This window comes from Carlito syrichta, unplaced genomic scaffold (assembly GCF_000164805.1).
Source record: "Carlito syrichta isolate Samal-C Ts95f unplaced genomic scaffold, Tarsius_syrichta-2.0.1 Scaffold304305, whole genome shotgun sequence".
Lineage (NCBI taxonomy): Eukaryota > Metazoa > Chordata > Mammalia > Primates > Tarsiidae > Carlito > Carlito syrichta.
Window position 1 is genome coordinate 458,584 of NW_007248401.1, and position 20,851 is coordinate 479,434.

The window sequence follows — 20,851 nt, forward strand, 5'->3', positions numbered from 1 at the left end:
TGGGGGCCAGCAAGGCAAGGTGCCTAAATCTGTTAGCTAGTTCATGTCAGAATTGGGAATGGGAGCCACACTGCCTCCCAGCATAGCAATGTATATCCTATCAAAGGACTTAAAACTTATCTTACTGTCAGGTGTTTTTCATACTAGGGGACCAAAATGAAAAACCCAGAACTATGTTTTGGAGGGAGGGCCCCTTGTAGTACAGGCTCCCCTGCTAGGTGAGTGTTCTAGGGACCCATCAGCATCAGTTTATCAGCTAGCATTGTTAATGGGAAGCTACATTCAGCTTCAGTTAATTTTTTTTTGGAGGTTCTTTCAACATATTTGCCCATTTCATGGTGGATGATTTACAAATGCACCTGCCCACACGGCACAGATAGTTCAGCAGTTTTGACAAAAACAGCATGATCTCTGTTCCCACCTTCCCTATTCACCCAATCTCTCCCTGAGCAACTTTTTTTTTTGTTTCCCTGGAAGAAAAATAGTCCTCAAAGGGAAATGTTTTGCGGTTATGAAAGAGGTGAAACAAAAAACAGCAGAAGCACTAAAAGGCATGAAAATTGATAAGTTCAAAAACTATTTTGAAAAGTGGGAAAAAGTGTCTTGATAGGTATATTGCATCAAATAAGAGTACTTTAAAGGTGACTGAAGTTTAAACATGTAAGAATAAATACACAACTTCTTATAAATAAATTCTGTTTTTTGGAGGGAGTCCCACCCCTATATTTTATTATCATGGTGATTTTTACTACAAAATAATCTTTATGAAGATTATAAAGATGGCCAGATACACCTCTGTATCTCCAAGTCTTGTTTATAAAATGAGGGCATTTGGATTTGATGATGGCTAAAGTCTCCTTCCAGCTCTAGAATTTTACAACTCATTAAAAAGCCACCACCCCCCAAAAAAGTCTACTGAGTTGCCCAAGGGTTGTTCCTTTTTTCCTACCTGCCCAGAGTTCCACCAGCCTGGGTATAGTATTTGTTGTAATCTAGTCGTAATAGTAGTTGAGCCAAATCTGAATTGATCTGATGATTCCGAACACTGGAGAAAATCTTGAATAAGAGTGAAGACTGGCGACTAAAGCCCTGCAGAGAGAAGGACTCTAGCTGTCATTCCACTTAAAGTCACCAACCTCCATATGGAGAATGGGGGGTGGAGGGGGGGCAGTTTCTTGGAAAAGCCTTGCTCAAAATTCTACAGAACCACATTCCCATTTCTATTTCTCCTAAAGTGACTTATACCAGTAAAATACTTGACTTCCTATGAAAGTACTCTCTCATTAGTAGGAATTTAGCAGCTGGTTTCCAGTTAAAGTATTCTGTCAGATACTGGGGTTTGTGAAGAGCCTGTTTTTGTTACATGCAGATAATTATAATCTCAGTGATATAGAGGGTAAGTAAGGAGGGGGGTAGAATGTGAGAAAATGAGAACAGAGCCAATGCATATTTGGTGGGTTGAAGAAACGATTTGGAGCTGAACTGTCTTTGAACACTGAGGTGGCATAGTAGTTAACTGCTTCAAAATCAACTGATACCAACATTTTTATCTTTGTATTTTGTTATTTCTGTGTGTGTACTGGGGAAATGCATTATTGATTCAAGGGAAAGATCATGAATTCTCCATTGGCAAAACCACCTCTATCCTTTGGACAAGGCTGCACACTTCCAATGGCCAGGCAGACGCACCTTCACAAGGATGCTCAGCTGGGCAGCTCCACGCTCATCCAGGGGGCCTAGGTTCTGACTGACCAGCGAACAGAAACTGTGACACAGATCTAGGATCTCATTCAGGCAGTGGAACACCTATCCAGGAAATAGAGTTGGCATTAGGAAAAGAAAGAAGATACATCTGTGAAATTAAAGATTTGGGGAAATAATCTGATAGCTGACCTCCCAGATCTGACCTCAGGATAGACACTGCCACTAGCAAGACCTGCCAGCCCTTCAAATGTTAACACATGTAAAACAAACTCATCCCTTCCTGCTATTATCCTTTTAGTTACTCCTGCACAAAACCTCCACCCTAGTTACATTAAACTAGTCATCATTTCTTAGACCCAAAGAGTTATTAAGTGTTGATGCTCTTCTGTTTAATATCAGTTCAAGTCCCACTCTCTCAGTAAAGCCCTCTTCCCCACCATAGCCTTTAGTGAGCCCCCACTTCTCTCTTCTCTATCTGTACTATTCACTAAGCACTTATTCAGGCCACCTGTGTTGTTACTGATCTTTGTATATATACATGTCTTGTGTTTCCAACTAGATTGTGAGCTCCTTAAGGGCAGAGCCATACTTATACCTCTTTGTATCCCCAGTGCCTTGGCATACAGTAAGCATCCAATAAATATTTAATGATGATGACCTGCTCTGATATTCTGCTTTTCCCAAGGATGCACCCATGCCATTCAAGGACACTGTCCATCTGTCACAAGTGATTCTAGGTCGTTTTCAACCAACCTTTGAATGGCATCTACAGAGGGTGCCAAAAAAATGTATACACATTTTAAGAAAGGGAAAAACTGTATTAAAATATAATACTCAATATATACTAATAACAAAAGATGAATACAAATCATGTTTGACTTCTGCAATTACACATTGCTACCGAAATTCAACTTCGAAAAGTAATACATAGATAACATCTTTTAAAATGTGTATACATTTTTGGGGGGCACCTCCAGCATATACCTCACTCTTCCTTGATACAGGAAAAATAGCCCAAACACCAGAACAAAAAAGAAGCCTGTAGCACTTGCGGTATGCACACTAAGGAATCACAACTAGCTCATGTCACAGATAAAAAGCATAACCATAGAAACTACAAGGATAATTTTAACCTTCCTGCTTTTTATCCTGGAAGTGGAACTAGCTTGTGAGCTTTAAAAAAGACTGGTGCCTAGGTCCCACTCCAGGGATTCTAATTTAAATGCTCTGGAGCCTAGACTTTTTTTTAAAGGTCCCATATGATTCCATATGTAGCCATGGTTGAGAATAACTGCCATGAAGGAGATATATATATATATACTCTTACAAATACATATACATACAAGGGAGGACCCCCCAAAAACCGAAATTATCTTTTTGGAGGGCAGACCCTCTTGTAGTGCACTTGGAATTTGTTCCTCCAGATCAAATGGTCCACCAAAGGTTTTATCTGGAAGTTGTGAGAAGGTTGTATCATGATTTGTGGAAGAAACATTCCAAGTTGTGGCAAACAGGTGACTGCTTCTTCCACCATGACAACGTACCTGCCCACACTGCTGAATGTTCAGTGGTTTGTTTTTGGTTTTTTTACCAAAAACAGCATGATCCTCATGCCCCACCCTCCCTATTCACCTGATCGAACCCCAAGGAGCACTTTTTTTTTTACTGGGGTGAAAAAGTCCTCAAAGGGAAATGTTTTGCCCATGTGGAAGAGGTGAAACAAAAAAATGGCTGAAGCACTAAAAGGCATCAAAATTGATGAGTGTCGTGCATGGTGGCTCACGCCTGTAATCCCAGCACTTTGGGGGGCAGAGATGAGAGGACCTGAGTCCAGTGGTTCAAGATCAGCCTGAAACTTGGTGAGACCTTAAGTAAATCAAAAATTAGCCGGGCATGGTGGTGTGTGCTTGGTTCCAGCTACTTGGAAGGCTGAGAAGGATCACCTGAGCCCAGCAGGTCGAGGCTGCGGTGGCCATGAGCATGCCATTGCACTCCAGCCTGAGCAAGAGTGAGACTCCTACTCAAAATAACAACTTTGAAGGTGACTGAATTTATAACTAAATTATGGGTTTTTTGCGGTCCCCACCTTGTTCATAGAGAGACAATACGCTAGTTATCTATGAAAACAACTTTCAATTGACTGGTCCAAAAGCATTTTTTTTTTCTTTGACAGTGTCTCACTCTATTGCCCAGGCTGGAGTGTAGTGGCATGATCATAGGTCACTGCAGCCTTGATCTCCTGGGCTCAGGTAATCTTTCCACCTCAGTCTCCTAAGTCGCTGGGCCTACAGGCACAAGCCACCATGCTTGGCTAATTTTTTTTATTTTTTGTAGAGATGGTGTCTTACTGTGTTACCCAAGCTGGTCTTGAACTCCCGACCTCAAGTGATCATCCTGCCTTGGCCTCCCAAAGTGCTGGAATTACAAATGTGAGCCACCACTCCAGGCCCCAAAAGATTTCTAAGATGAACTCTATATTTTCATTGGTTTTTCTGTACTGTCAAGGGTTTTTGAGTTTAAATCCTTCCTTCTGAGGGTTAAGCACATAATTACTGCATTTATAGCTGTTCACCACACCCTATGATATAATATTTCAGAAATGTAAATATATTTCAGGTCCCTTTTAATATTCCCTCTTAGTTTTGCTTTATAAGTTAAAAATATTTAAAAGTAGAGTTGAATAATTGCTTAATGATAGTTTCATATCCTGTCAACATGCCTAAGAGAACGGTCAGTGCTAGAAGAACAAACAGTCCTACTTACAGGTTTCAACAAGATAAAGGACTGAGCCAGTAAATTGCTCAGGAAGTGGTCATGAGCCAGTCGAATGCTTTCGAAGTCTCTGGTAGAATTGATTTGATGAAGTAGCTGTGAGAACTGAGACTCCAGCACATCTACCTGGTAGACAGTTAGACAAAAAACTTTAGCACCTTGCATATTCCAAGCACTCTAAGACATTAAGACGTCTGACAGGTTGGCATAAAAATTATTTGCCCTACTCACCTTCCTTCTAACCAAGCCACTTCAAGCCTGACCAAAGACACCCTTATATTTACTGTCCAGCCTTGTGTGAAGTTATTTGCCTAATTTTTAACCATCTCCAGTGTTTTGGCAGACCAAGACCAAATCCACTCATGCCACACACACCCCCACCACTGACTGACTTGGTTAAATCCTATAGGACTCCGGAAGTTACAGCAAACAAGGAAAATAAAGAGGCTGGGCGTGGTGGCTAAAGCCTGCAATCCCAGCACTTTAGGAGGCCAAGGTGAGAGGATTGCCTGAGTTTGGGGGTTCAAGACCAGCCTGGGCAACTTGATGAGACCTCATCTCTACAATAAATCGAAAAATTAGCTGGGTGTGGTGATGCATGCCTGTAGTTCCAGCTACTTGGAAGGCTGAGGCATGAGGATCGTCTGAGCGCAGCAGGTCGAGGCTGTGGTGGCCATGAGCGTACCACTGCACTCCAGCCTGGGCAACAGAGTGAGACTCCGACTCAAAGAAAAAAAGAAAGAGCCCGTCAACCATAAGTAATCAATTGCTGACAAGGATCCTAATACTTTATTCTCCTTTGTCCATTTATTTGCACTTTCCTCTAAAATGCCTTCAAGAAATATGCCTAGTGATACAACTCCTGAGTCTTCACAGACCCCACTATTTTATCAAATATAAAATTGTAGTCTCTCTGCCATACCCCCTGCCAGCCTCCCAGATTATTTTCATACCCCTTCCTTCTCATCCTTCAGCACAGACCTGGAGATAGTACTGAAGATTATCCACCAAGAAGGCCATGTGATTTCTTAGGCGCCACTTGACTGCATCAGTCTGGTTGGACTTGAGGTGCTTACGCTGCATTTGTAGGGCCCAGCAGTGTTGCAGTTCAGCTTGGACCCGGCGCACACTCAGTAAGTACTTAAAAACAACATTATACCTAGGACAGAAACATCAGGCTATTCTATATAAAAACTTCACCCCCTGCAATCCCCTGCATGACAGACCCTAGGACTTTGTGCCACCCATGCCTCCCCCAAAAAGGCAGTAAGGAAAGAAGAATGGCTAGAAATGTGGACAAATAAATTGTAAAGTAGTTATACAATGGAATATTATACAGCAGAAAAAATGAATATACAATATACAATATACTCCAGCTATACAACACTTAGCAATATGATTTTTTAATGAAAAAAGCAAATCACAAAAGATTACATAGTTTTTTTTTTATAATTCTTAAACTAAAAGCAAAATAAACCTTTTGGGAAATATATTTAGATCTTGTGAAACTATAAAGAAAGGAAAGTAACATGAAATTTATGACAGTGGTCACCACAGGCTGGGGAGGTAAGGGGGCAGGACTCGGAAGGACCACATAAGTAGATGGACATTATCATCAGTGTTCTAGTTTTTGTGCTGGGAAGTGGTTTTGTGATATGTGTGTGTGTGTGTGTGAGAGAGAGAGAGAGAAGGAAGGTCTTTCATGGACCAATAATAAGAATGTATTATGAACCAAGGATTATGATGAGTCTGATTCTCTGTCTCAAAGTCCAAAGGTAAAATAGTTTTCCTCTAAAAGATCAGACTTCTACTTCCTAGCAAGCTCAGGAGCTAACTATACTGAGACTGCAGACTGACAAGACATATGGGAAAAGCAGCTGATTCCTGGTAGAATTGTTTGTAGGCAGGCTTACAGAAGATAATCAAATTCCATTTGGTTTTAAAAATTCTCTATTTCTAATGGAACAAACATAAAAACATAATGAAATAAAAGACCTATTTGGATACTGATTTGAACTCAACCATAAAAAGACATTTTTAAATTATTTAAAAATTTTTTTATTTTTTTTTACCGCCTCCATAAAAAGACATTTTTAAAGATAACAGCAGAAATGTCAACATGGACTGGATATTAGATTATAAGGGATTACTATCAATTTCTGGAGTAAGATTATGACACTGTAGTTATGTTGAAATAGTCTTTTTGTATTGCTTATCAGCAGAATGAAATGACATGTCTGGGACTTGCTTTGTAAAGCTCTAGCAAAGAGGGAGGGAGGGAACAGATGGAGTAAGTAGCATAATGTTGACAGTTACTGAAGGTGGATAAATATACTTTTGTTTATATTTAGGAATTATCATAATAAAAAAATTTTAAAATACTTCTAAGCTTGATTTCTTTAAGAGTATTAAGAGCATATTAAGTTATCAGGTAAGTGGGGACTGCTGGCCTTTGGGATGCTGGGAGCTGTGGAGCTTTGGAAACTCTTTGGACAAGGTCTGTGCAGCTTGCTTGGCTGGGCTATGGACTCAATACTTGCCATAGAATCTTCTTTCTGATCCAGCCTCATCTTTTCTAGCTTATGTCCTATTATATACTAAACTTCTCTACCTCAAAAAATAAGAGAACTGTGAAGAGGAACAGAGAAGATGAAGAGTGGTAGGTGGTAGAAGTAGAGATGAGTCTTCTGTTTATTTATTTCCCTTTTCTCCATTTTTCTAGCCTCACTGAGCATAATAGCCTTCATCCTCCATCTAGGCCAGGGACCAGTGCTCTAACCAATAATAGGGTTTGGAAGTTCCTAGAAACAGCACAGGAATGGATTTCAGAGGCCACCATCAGCCAAATATGCTTCTCCCAACTCCTTTTACAGGTCTCTGGTTCCCCTTGGTCTGGAGACATTAGGTCCTGACCAGGCCAAGCAATAGCTCAGCAGGCTCTCATAAAGAGCTGGGCTGGGCTGGGCGCAGTAGCTTAAGCTTGTTATCCCACCACTTTAGGAGGCTGAGGCAAGAGGATTGCCTGAGCCCAGGGTTCGAGACCAGCCTGGGCAACTTGGTAAGACCTCGTCTCTACAATAAAAAAATTAGCTGGGCGTGGTGTGGCGTGTGCCTGTAGTTCCAGTTACTTGGAAGGCTGGGGCAGAAGGATTGTCAGAGCCCACCCAGCAGGTCAAGGCTGTGGTGGCCCTGAGTGTGCCACTGCACTCCAGCCTGCACTACCGAGTGAGACAACTCCAACTAAAAAAAAAAAAAAAAAACTGGTTTGATAGAAAGAGATTCCAGCTTGGTCTAGCTCCTTTATTACATCCCCCAGCATGGCTACCCTTGTTGCCTCCCGCTCAGGGCAAGAAGGTGGTAGTCTTCTCATTGGCTGAAGTCACAGCAAAACTTTCAGCTTGGAAGAATGTCCCAAGTAAATCAACAAAACTACAAAAGACAGGGAGAAACCTTGTCAGGTTTGATGGAATCAAGGGCCAGACTTTCAAAGTGGTATTTGCAACCTCATTTTCTGGAGTTCACAAATTGGCTGCCTATAAGTTGCTTGTCATTTGATGAATTTTTTAAAAAATCATAGTTTTAAGTGCGTATATACTCTCCCATTCCTCCCAGCTCCCACCACTCCCCGTTCTCATGTTGGTAGCTTCACTTATTAATGGGATCTGTCTAGTCCCTGAAAGCATAGGAGTATGTGACTTCTGACTTAGAGATTGTCAAAAACTAGTTGGGTGGCTATATATAATGCACACACACATATATGATCATAGCATAAAAAATGTGTGTGTGTATATTTATTTTTATTTATTTATTTGTTAAAGAGACAGAGTCTTTCTATATTATTCAGGCTAGATTAGATTTGAACTCCTAGTCTCAAGGGATCCTCTAGCCTTAGCCTCCTGCCTTAACCTCCTGAGTAGCTAGACAACAGCTGTGCACCACCACATCCAGCTCTCTCACTAATTCTGTTCTTGCTAACTTATTCTCTAACAAGTTAAGTGGATAATGTTTACCTGTGAGGAAACTTAGAAATACTCACTTTTCCAGGACAGCTGGGGTGAAGAGGATGTGTAATGGCCACTGTACTTTATAGGAAAGACCTAGGGCTGCCCAGCCAGATGCAGGGGCTTCCCGGGGAGATGTTTCTCGAGAAGGCCCTTCTCTTGCCTGAGTAGCATCTGCTATGATCAAGAAGAGAAAAGAAGAAAATAAGCTGGGCATGGTGGTTCATGCCTGTAATCCCAGCACTTTGGGAGGTGGAGGTGAGAGGACTGTCTGAGTTCACAGGTTTGAGACAGGCCTGGGCAACATGGCGAGATTTCGTCTTTACAATAAATAAAAAAATTAGCTGGGTGTGGTGGCATGTGCCTATAGTTCCTACTACTTGGAAGGATCTCCTGAGCACAACAGGTCGAGGCTGCGGTGGCCGTGAGTGTGGGCGACAGGGTGAGACAACAACTCAAAAAAAAAGAAAAGAAAAAACAGAAACATCAACAACTTGGTTAATCTAAAACCATAGGGTAAACAAGGTGAATAGCATTCATGAAGTAAGAGCTCACTGGAATCTGCAGTGTCAGAAGCATAAAGGGGACACAAGGCAGAGAGCAAGGAAACCTCTATGTGAGGTTGTCTTTGGAGGTCTTGTACAGATGCCTTCTTAAGACTTAAAGTCTGGAGGCTCAAAATAAACAAACAGGGACCATTCCAGAGGCATAACAAAAAATAAAAAAACATGGCCTGGGCATCTCAGTCTCTCTGGACTTGCCCTTTTTCCTGTATAAAATTACAGTACTGTACTAGATGACTTCTAAGATCCAAAATTACAGGGTTTCTGTGGAAGTGAATGGAAGCAGAGATGGGAAAATGGATGTGGCCAGTAAGAGCAGAAAGGAGGCAGGAAAGAACGGCAAACCTTTGTGCTCCTTTCCGTGATACTCAATCGTCAGGTGCAACAGAGGGAGAAGGTTGTCATCATCTAGCAATACCTTGTGCGCCGACTGCTGAAAGGCCACATTCACATCTGCAAGGAAGAACACACGCGCTGTCAGGATTGCTTGCCAGATGCCCCAACAGGCCTAACACTGACAGCAGGACACAGTGGACATCTGTTGTTTTTGCCTGATTAGCATTCATTCATCGTTCTTGCTGGTAACACCCTTCTGGTTTTCCTTAGAGAATCTTCCCTACTCAGTCAGTACAGCTCATATAGTTCTGGAGAGGTAGTTCTAGACAATACCCGATTCTGGGGGTAGGCAGTAACATGAGTACGATCAAATAGAATGTAATACTCTCCTTTGTTATGTGACCCAAGCCAGGCCAATCCAGAGGCTCTATTCAGACTCTAAAAGAGTGCAACTCTTTTTTCAAGATAAACAGAGACTTAGGATGTAAATTTGGCTGGAGGCTGTCTTGCTACCATACAGAACAGGCCTATCTGAGAAGAAAGGCAGAGGTGAAAGATGCAAAGAGATCAAGTCCTAATGTACTGTTTTACTGGGCTAAAAAATGATCACCTTATGTGTATGTATTTTGTTTCTCCCATTTTTGTTTGTTTGGATCCTTACCCAACTCTGTTCATGTAATTTGAATAGGAATGGCCATCAGTTAGTCAATGGTAGACACTTTACGGAACTAGGCATATCCTAGTGTCTGACCTCTTTGACTGATACAGGGATAGGCATGTGATCTGAGCTGTGCCACTCAAAACCCTTTCCCTAGAATTCTCTAACTTGCTACCAAAGAGACTGGGTTTGGTTCCTTCAGTAGCAGACACTGTGAAGCATGTTCCTGGGAGCTGCTGATGATCATGTATCTAGATGGGACAGGAAGGTCTTCAAAGAGTACACAAGAAACACAGATAAGAAATGGTGAGTGAGTGAGAGAGAGAGAGCGCGAGCGAGAGAGACACTCCTAATGGTATCCAAGTCCCTGTTTTCAGTTGTTCTAAGGCAAAGCTGTACCCCATCTTACTGATATTATAGATACAATAGCAAATACCTTCATTCCCCTTTTCTAACTTGGCTAGCTCAGGTGAGGGTCCCATCATTCACAACTAAAGAATTCTAATACAACACTATACATGGCAATAAGTCCCAAAATGCCCCTTAAGGTATATATGGCTATATGATGAGAAAAATACCTGGTTTGAAGGACTGCACTAACTTTTCCAGGAATGGTCATAGGCCAAAGACATCGTTGCTAATGACCTCAGTGTGAAATCCACCTGAAAGGGTCTTCCATCTTTGGAAACCACTACTCTATAACTCACCAGGCTGCTCTTATGTGGAACAGACTTAAAAGGGTCAGCAGCAGCCAAGAAATAACCCTGCAACTTCAGTAAGTCAGTCATTCTCAGGGCCACAGGCAATTACCATGCTCAGTTACTGCAGTGGGTGGTGTTTTTAACATGTGTTGAGCTGTGTCAATGAAGGCCTGAAACAGTTCTCCACGTCCCAGAAGGTAAAAGTCTTTAATGATCTGAGAAAAGAATTTCAATTTACAATTCAGTAAGCAAGGCCAGGAGTTCCTCACTATCCTAAGAGAATTACACATACACAGTAATTTCCAATCTCATCAATTTGAGCCCAACCTACAAAAGGATATAAGCATTTGGCATTTTAAAGAGGTACACTGAGCAGTTCCTCATAACAGGATGACTGGTGTATATTTGGTATCATTGTTTTTCAATGGCAACATAATTCTATTATGCCAAAAGAAAGTAAACTCCTAAATATTTGTATTATACTAGATTTGTAGCATTAGACATAGTTTGCTCACTTGGATAACAAATGAGTCTACTCTGGAAGTCTGGGCATAGGTAACTAGAGCTCTCGGGACTCTCAGGAGAAGTTAGAGAAGGTAAGTCATTGCCTGCCAGCATCATTTTAAGAACTAAAAGAACAGCTAAGCTATTACCTTCAGCTGTCCCAACAAATCTGACTCTTCTACCATCAATTTCCAGAGATGCTGTGAAAAGAACCAACAAAACAGGGATGAAATTTAATTATAGTGAAAACTCATGCAAAGAATGGTTCCATACAAATCTAGCAATGTATTGCAAAAAGAATATACCATGCACCACATAGAAAAATCTACTCAAAATATAAAATAAAACTAAATAAAATGAAACTAAATATAAAATGAGAACTCTAAAATTTTAAAAGAAATTTAAAAGAAAACAGGAGAAAATATGTGTGACCTAGGCAAAGATTTCTTTGACACAACACAAAAAATACGATCCATTAAAAAAAAAAAGATAAGCTGGGCTTCATCAAAATTAACAACTTCTGGAACAAGTCATACATTATGAGGCAATACTTGTAAGTCATGTATCTGATAAAGAACTTATATTCAAATCTATAAAGAACTCTCAAAAAATTAAAACAAACATTCAAAACAAAATGGGCAAAGCATGCGAAAAAATGTTCAATATCATTAGTCATTAGAAGAACACAAATTAAAAATACAATGAGGGGACAACCTAACTGTCTATCAACAGTTGAGTGGACATTGGCATAAAAAATGAAATACTACTAAGTAGTATAGAGGAATAAAGTACTGATAAGTGCAACATGGATTCATCTCAAAATAATTATGCTGAGAAAAAGAAGGCTGGTCTTGTCTTCCAAAAGAGTATATGCTATATGATTCCATTTTTATAAACTCTAAAAAACACAAAGTAACATATAATGACAGAATAGATTGTCAATGGTTGTCTAGGAACTGGAAGGCAGGAAAGGTACGATAAAAGCACACAGAGAGGTTGAAAATAAAGGATGGAAGAAGACCAGGTAAACATGATCCAAAAGATGGACAGTGATTTTAGTAACTATAAAAAAACAGAATTTAAGTCAAAAAATATGTTTTACATATATATAATATATATCACTGATGATACAGAGGACATTATGCATAAATAAAACAAGAATAAATACATATTTATTATAAATATGCACACGCTGAATGTATATCCTCAAAATGAGCAATTAGAACACATATAAAACTCTACATTCAAAACATAAAGTCCTTGGTTAAAGAAAATCTTAAGAAGATGAACTCAGGGAGGACAGAAACATCCTGTGGAATGGAAGGGCAAAAGCTCGCTTGATCCTGATTTTCAGCACTTGTACAGACCATGAAAGCAGGGCCTCACAAATAAAAACTTATTTGAAAGATGATTTTAAAAAATAAAAGAAAACTAGGCATTATTTAGAACAGAATAATATGAGAGTACTACATGCCAAAAACGTGTGGGACACAGTCAATGCGATATGTAAAGCTTTATATATTTTTCCCAGAAAACAGGCGAAGAGTAAAGGTGTCAAGCTTTCAACCTGGAAAAAGAGTAACTCAAATAATTAGGAAGGAAGAAAATTTCTAAAAAGGCAGGAATCAATTAGATAGAGAATTTAAAAAATAAAAATACAAAAAAGAATATGCCAGGCAAGTGCAGTAGTGCACACCTGTAGTCCCAGCTATTTAGAAGGCTGAGGCTGAGGATTACTTGAGCCCAAAAGTTCAGGACAACCCTGTCTCAAAAAAAGAAGGAATGTGGTAAAATTCTCATTTGCAGATGATGATCATCTACTTAGAAGAACCAATAGATTCAAACTATTAGAACTAAAAGTTGTCAGGTTGCCAGGTATATGGTTAACCTATAAAAATTAATACCACGATTTCTCTACATAAACAATAACCAAGACATAATTAAAAACTAAGTATCTAAGAATTTAAAAAATCTTTTTTGTTGAAGTACTAAAATACTACAGAAAAGTAGACATATCATAAGCGCACAGCTTGAAGAATTGAACGCACCTGTATAACCAGCACCCAGATGAAGAAACAGAACAAACTGAACACTTCCAGCACCCTAGAAGCCCCACTCATACCCCTTCCATTGACTTAAAGGCAAATACTATCCTGACATGTAGTACCAGATTAATTATGCCTGTTTTTGAACTTTATAGAAGTAAATTCATACAGTATGCATACTTAAAAAATCAAAAGAAGATGCCCAAAAGGTATGAGTATGATACATATTTGCAAGATACTCTCCCTTTTTCCTGCTGGACACACTATTTCTTCTTATTACTATAAGTTGTTGTCACTGTAACAGTAATACCTTTCAAAAAATCTATCAACTACAATTGTACGAAACTTCAAGGAGTCTGAACTTCAATTCTTTTATCATTTTTACAATTATAGCAATATAATTTCTAGTAGTATATTCATTTCAAATTTCACAAGAAAAAAACATTTTTTATATTCATTTAATAAATTTTTCCTTTCTCCATTAATTGTATTTTCCAAAAAGTTGTAACAAATATGATAAAATAGCAGAAATAGATTCAATTTAAAAAAGATGAACTGATACCAGTCCCTTTAGACTACAATCTGCATTGGGCTATAGACAGAGGCAAGGCAGTGTCTTGAAATTTTGAAAGGACAGAAACATGGATTCTAGATAGTTTTGATATTTGTCTATAAAGAATCAAACCAAACAATACTTCACAGTTATTTTAAGATCTAGCATTCTTGTGTCTATATCACAGCTCTGACGCCGACACACAGGAATTTTTAAAATAGTGATAGAAAACTTTGTGAGGATTTCTGTGCTAACAACCCACAGAGGTCTGACGCTAAGCTTTTAAGGAGTTTCAGACACTGACCCCAGTGCACTGCTTTTTCAGCCCTGTCTGTGCTTCAAAATTACCCGCAGAGGTTGGTCTTTGGTTGGTGGACTGGTTTGTTTAAATACGAGTACTGGCCAGAATTGGTGGCTCAGCCTGTAATCCTGTGCTTTGGGAGGCTGAGGTGAGTGGATTGCCTGAGCCCATGGGTTTGAGACCCACCTGGGCAACTTGGCGAGACCTCATCTCTACAATAAATCAAAAAATTAGCCGGGCGTGATAGCGCACGACTGTAGTTCTGGCTATTTGGAAGGCTGAGGCGGAAGGATCACCAGAGCCCAGCAGGTCGAGGCCGCGGTGGCCGGGAGCATGCCACTGCATTCTAGTCTGGGCTACTGAGTGAGACTCCAGCTCAAAACAAACAAACAAACAAACAAATAAATAAATAAGTAAGTAAGCAAATAAGTAAGTAAATACATAAATAAGTAAATTAAACAAACCTACCTTCTCTTGACCTGCAAATCAGAAGCTCCAGAAGTAAAGACCTGGTACAAGTGCATGTTTTAAAATTCCCCCAAGTGATTCTATGCTTAGCCAATGTTGAAAACTACTAACAGCACTCCTGACTCATATTATCACATATCCATGAGCCAAATGTTATTATAAGCCACAGAACATATGCCCATTTGAAAAACGATTGGTCACAATTTAAGGTGGCAGCTAAAGAACAATTCCAACTTAAGAGCACTAAACTCTAGGAGTCAGAAAGCCTGGTTCTGATCTCACCTCTTTTTTGAGTTGGGTCTCACTCTGTTGCCCAGGTTGGAAGGCCGTGGATCACTGTAGCCTCAACTTCCTGGGCTCAGGCAGTCCTTTTGGTTCAGTCTCACTAGTGGCTGGGAATGCAGGTGCTCGCCACCGTGCCTGGCTAATTTTTTTTTGTTGGAGTCTCATTCTGTTACCCAGGCTGGAGTGCAGTGGCACGCCCACGGCCACCGCAGCCTCGATCTGCTGGGCTCAGGTGATCCTTCCACCTTAGCCTTCCAAGTAGCTAGAACAACAGGCACATGCCACAATGCCTGGCTAACTTTTTGATTTATTGTAGAGATGAGGTCTCGCCAAGTTGCCCAGGCTGATGTTGAACCCATGGGCTCAGGCAATCCTCTCACCTCAGCCTCCCAAAGTGCCAGGATTATAGGCGTGAGCCATTGCACCCAGCCTGACTGGTTAATTTTTTAAAAAATTTTTTGTAGAGACAAAGTCTTGCTGTGTTGCCGAGTCTGGTCTCAAACTCCTGGCCTCAAGCAATCCCCTTAACCTCAGTCTCCCAAAGTCCTGGGATTATAGGCATCTGATCTCACCTTTTTTATTTACTGTGCAACACAAGACAAGTTAGTTTTCTGAGTATGTGTTTAATTTATAAGAATGGGAAAATAGCATTTGTTCTGCTTTCCTTATAAGATTATTGTGTACATAAATGAAAGTATAAGTTATAAAGCCATACTAAAATTTAAGGTAGTAAACTTAGAAGCAGTTGATTCTCTGGAGTTACGGAAAACTATACAGACAGATCCAAAACGTTGACTGTCAGAAGTTAAACCAAGATCTGCCTTTTATTCAACTAATTAACCAACTAACTAAAAAATACTTGCCTTTTAGTTATGGGAAAGGGTAAGGCAGTTCTTACCCTTAAAAACAGGGAGAAGGCTTTTATTTTCTACTTCTTGCACTTCAACTATCTCAGTTCTCTCTGAGCTCAGCTATAACCACATCAAGAAGAAACAAAAGTCAAGTAACTCAGTTTCTGGGGAAGAGCCTATTTTCTTCTTTAAAAAAATATAAGATAAGCCAGGCGTGGTGGCTCAAGCCTGTAATCCCAGCACTTTGGAAGATGGAGGCAAGAGGATTGCCTGAGCCCACGGGTTCGAGACCAGCCTGAGCAACGTGTTGAGACTTGGTCACTGCAAGAAATTTAAAAATTAGCTGGGTATAGTGGCGCACACCTATAGTTCCAACTACTTGGAAGACCGAGGCAGGACTGCCTGAACCCAGCAGGTCGAGGCTGTGGTGGCCGTGAGCGTGCCACTATACCCCAGCCTGGGTGAGTGAGACTCCAACTCAAAAGAAAAAACAACAACAACAAAAAATTGTAAGATGAAAGACAAACCTCAGCCACAGTACTACGAATACGATCCACCACATGCTCAAAATCCACTAAGCTGAAGAGCGGCTGCTGCTTGAGACGATGCAGCTCTGCAGCAAAAGTGTCCTCTTGATTTTTCAAGATGGATCCTGCAGAATAGGAAGGTACCATTAAAGGAAGACAAAGGATATCAGGGCAGCCAAGGTTTTCTGGAGAGGGTTAATCTCAGTGGGGCAGCAGTGTCACCTGCTTCTCAGACAAACCATCATGACTGTGCTGCAACTCAGCACATGAAGATCACCAGCCACTCAATCTGACCAGACATGCTCTTAGGTTACATATTGAGGAGGAAGAGCCTTTGAGGAGGTGGCACATGGACAAGGAGACTTCTACCTTTTCTAGTCAGGTTCACATTTTGATTCTCGAACATCTGGACAGATTCTCCAACAAATAGGATTTTTTCAGCAACCCTCACTGGAATGTAGGATGGCAAAATCTCCACCCGCAGGGAAAACTGCTTTAGAGATGGTGCCAGCATGTTCTCTTCCTCAATCAGGCGCTAGTCAAGGAAATAATCTGTGTCAGAGATCAAGTATGAAGAAGAGGAAAACAAGAAAATATCGAGTAACTCCCCCAACCCATGATTTCTATTTTCTAGAATCAGAGACTTTAAATCTGAAATTGCACAATTCTTAAATCACCAGTGCCAGAGCAATGTATTTTATTTTCAGGCAGCAGGATGTATTGGTGAAAATAGCAGTGGCTTTTTAAACACTGGGATTTTGGCCCTCACGCTGCCTTTACTACTGTGTAGAAACCTGCACAATCAGCTTCCTTAGTGCAATGACAGATGCAGTCTTTGTTTTTTCTGTCTTGTGGCTATGTCTGTTCTACTGGTGCTCCTCAGGGCACTATCCCAAACCTCCTTTTCCTCTTGCTCTACACACACTTCTTAAACAACCACATCTTCTTCTGTGGCTTCGCTGATCATCATAACAGTTTTTAGGTCACAGGCCTTTCTGCAATTATAAAAACTATGACCCTTCCAGACAAACATACAGAAATAAACCATTTCACAGACCCTCCTGAAGCCACCCATGGACCTCTGATTCAAAACTTATAAGCTACATGCTGATGACTCCATATTTCGATTTAGAGCAAGCTAGATTGCTCTCATGAGCCCCAGGCTCATCCCCCACTTAACATTTCCCACAAGTTCCTCAAAATAAGTATGACCTAAATTAGACCTATCTTTGCTCCCCAGTGCCAGCAATACACATTCCCTATCGTCACTACTTGCCCAGCTGTTGAAGGCAGATACTTGGCTATCACCAAATGATTCTTCACTCTCGACCCATATCCAGCCACACTCTAAGGCCTATTGCTTTCATCTCCTAAACTTCTCTAGAACCTCTTTACTATTCTCCATATTCACTGTTATGATCCTTGGTTTAGAGCACTAGTATTTTCACCAGAGTATCCCTAGCATTCTCTGAACTGGTCTACCTGCCTCTCATCTTGATTTTGAAAAAATGATTCCCCACACAGCATCCAGAATGATCTATTCATTAAGTCTGATCATGTTCCCCTCTTACCTAAAATTCTTTAATGACTCCCACTCTTTTCGAGTCCAAGTCCAAATTCATTCCTACTGTTTACCTGGCCTTCATGATCTTGCCTTGGCCTAACTCAGTAGCTTCATCAAGTATCACTCCATCACTCCCCTGACCCTCATCTCTTAGTCACTATTCTTCAGCCTTTACTTGACCATTTCAATTTGAATTATTAATGGTTCCCCAAATGAATCATGTCCTTAATAGCCTCTGTACCTTTACAAATATCTCTCCTTCTGTCTGGACATAATCTTGACCTTTCTTCCCAAGCTCTTTGCCACTTAGACATACATATCATTGAAAAGCCTTCTCTTAGTCATGTCAAGATCCTACCCCAAGACTATGTTCCAAGAATACCCATATTTAATCTTTTCAGAGCACTTCGTACACTGTAATGTAACCATTTACTTTTCTGTAACTTCCACTAAACTATAAGCTCCTTGAGGACAGAGAGACTAATACATTTTATATGTCTATATACTTGTGGCACCTGGAACAATACCTGGAACATAACAGGCATTCAGTGAATATTGTAACAGGATAAATGAATGCATGGATGGATGGATGAAAGAATAAGTAACACTTTGAGGAATCTGATCAAAACTCCAATCTGCATTTAAAAACTATAGGGTAGCTAGCTACTGCTTGTAGAAACAAGACTTATTATTAACTTCTTAAATGCATATATTGAGAAAGAGGGAAATTTTTAAGAATCCCAAACATATTTTCTATTTTGTAGTCTCACGCTGAAAAGATAAAGATAAAACCAAATGTTTATATCTAAAGAATTTATGGAAGGTACCCAGCTGAGCTGAGAAGGGATCACCAAAAGATCATTTAGCTGTAGACTTTTTTGACTGCTAAGAGTATGCGAGGCTTCTTGCTGGGCTCTCACCAAGTCCTGGAGTTCTCTCAGTTGTTTTCCTGTCAGTCCTCCAATGCCCAGATCCTCCTCATCCTCTTCTGGCTGGGTACTGACGTTACCAGAAGATGGACCCTGTTTAATAAAGAACTCTTCATGTTGGTCCAAGAGGAGTCCATGTAGCATCCAGGCTGAGAGCTGTTTATACATGACCCCATGACAAACAGCCAGGATTCTGAGTAGAGAAGAAAGCAAGAGGCATAGAAGGGTACTTAGAGAATACTAAACCCCACAAATGCCACAGAAACTATGCTTTAAACAGAGGCCTGAGAATTTGATGAGTCATAAGGGAAATAACCAATTAGGTTAAAAATAATTGTGCCATTTTAATTTAAATGCTTGTGAATGGGCTAACTTATTCAGTTTCCATACTTGCAGGCTACATACTCAAATCTGAAGTGTTCAGTAAATGTTCTGATACTCTTTTAGGAAAGGCACTTTTTATTTCCTTTTATATAATTTCAAAACTGATGAGTCTTAAACATGTACAGTTGTTACATGGCAATAAAAAAATTTAAAAATGTTAAAATGGACTTAATGGAGTCTTTTTTTGGCTAACACAGTATTACCTTTGCTTTATTTTTGTTGGAATCTCATAGAGAGAGATGATTCAATATGTGAGAGCCAGGTATACATGAAAAAGTATTATCCAACAAAATGCAGAAAGATTGTTGGAGAACAAGATATTCTGATGGTCTCAAAGGATCACCTACCAGATAGCATATCAGTTATAAAGGGGAAAAAGGTAGCTGGGCGCAGTGGCTCATGCCTGTAACTCCAGCACTGGGCAACTTGGCAAGATCACATCTCTATAATAAATAAAAAATTAGCTGGATGTGGTGGTGCATGCCTGTAGTTCCAACCACTTGGAAAGCAGAGGCAGAAGGATTGCCTGAGCCCAGCAAGTCGAGGCTGTGGTGGCCGTAATCATGCCACTGCACTCCAGCCTGGGTGACAGAGGGAGACTCCAAGTCAAAAAAAAAAAAAAAAAAGGCAGCCGGGCTCGGTGGCTCAGCCTGTATTCCTGCGCCTTGGGAGGCTGAGGTGAGTGGATTGCCTGAGCCCACGGGTTCGAGACCCGCTTGGGCAACTTGGTGAGACCTCATTTCCACAATACAAAAAATTAGCCGGGTGTGATAGTGTGCACCTGTAGTTCCAGCTGCTTGGAAGGCTGAGGCGGAAGGACCGCTGGAGCCCAGCAGGTCGAGGCCGCGGTGGCTGGGAGCGGCCACTGCACTCCAGTTTGGGTGATGGAGTGAGACTCCAACTCAAAAAACAAAAAAACAAGACAAAACAAAACAAAACAAAAAGGCAGGGGGGAAGGTACCCTACAACTGGGGTATCTGATGGAAAACACCTAAATCAAGTAATCAAACTTCACAACAGCAGTAATTGTGATAAACTTAATCTCTGTGCCTTCTGATATGATGGAATGGGAAATAATATCATCTATGTAGTATTCTTGTCAAAAACGTTTAGCCTGAATCTAATCATAAAGTAACAATTACATAAATCCAGACTGTGAGACATACAGGACAACTGATGAGGACTCTTAAAACGTCAGTGTCATCAAAGCCAGCAACAAGAACAACCACAAAAGGCAAGAGGATTATTCTAAATTAAAGGATACTAAAAAGACATGTTTGATTCACATATGTGAACAATGATTAGATCCTGGATTCCAAAAAAAGAACAGCTATGAAGGATTTTTGGGGGACAACTAGAAAAATCTCACATATATTCTAGATACTGTATTACTAAATTAATGTCAACTTTCTTGGGTATAACATGGTCTTGAGGTTATATGAGAAAAGCCTTTTTTTCTAAAGCAATATAAGCTAAAGTATTTAGGGATTAAGTATTGTGACATCTGTGACTACTTTCAAGTGATGGCAGCAAAAAATTGGGGGTACATGTATTTCACATAGAAGGAAAAAGGAAAAAGATAAATGTGGCAAAATGTTCACAACTGGTGATACTAAGAGATATACAAGTATTTTACTGTACTATTCTTTTAACTTTGTTGTAGGTTTGAAACTTTTCAAAATAAAAATTGGAGAGAAAAATAAAG

At 40.2% G+C, this 20,851-nt stretch overlaps 1 protein-coding gene across 4 annotated transcripts in view; it reads right to left on the bottom strand.

Annotated features, from left to right (window-relative positions):
- TUBGCP4 (tubulin gamma complex associated protein 4) overlaps positions 1 to 20,851 on the bottom strand; it is a 32,478-nt gene that overhangs the window by 1,080 nt on the left and 10,547 nt on the right. For 2 of the 4 annotated variants that reach the window (XM_021713140.1, XM_008059626.2), the window contains 11 exons: positions 18,754 to 18,955; positions 16,639 to 16,804; positions 16,270 to 16,394; positions 11,389 to 11,439; positions 10,845 to 10,950; positions 9,386 to 9,493; positions 8,513 to 8,654; positions 5,458 to 5,635; positions 4,468 to 4,602; positions 1,690 to 1,806; positions 950 to 1,089 (listed from right to left, as the gene is read on the bottom strand). In XM_021713140.1, the coding sequence (XP_021568815.1) occupies positions 950 to 1,089; positions 1,690 to 1,806; positions 4,468 to 4,602; positions 5,458 to 5,635; positions 8,513 to 8,654; positions 9,386 to 9,493; positions 10,845 to 10,950; positions 11,389 to 11,439; positions 16,270 to 16,394; positions 16,639 to 16,804; positions 18,754 to 18,955 (1,470 nt within the window). The remainder of the gene's footprint in view (positions 1 to 949; positions 1,090 to 1,689; positions 1,807 to 4,467; positions 4,603 to 5,457; positions 5,636 to 8,512; positions 8,655 to 9,385; positions 9,494 to 10,844; positions 10,951 to 11,388; positions 11,440 to 16,269; positions 16,395 to 16,638; positions 16,805 to 18,753; positions 18,956 to 20,851) is intronic. The other 2 variants (XM_008059627.2, XM_021713139.1) reach the window with 2 other exon arrangements.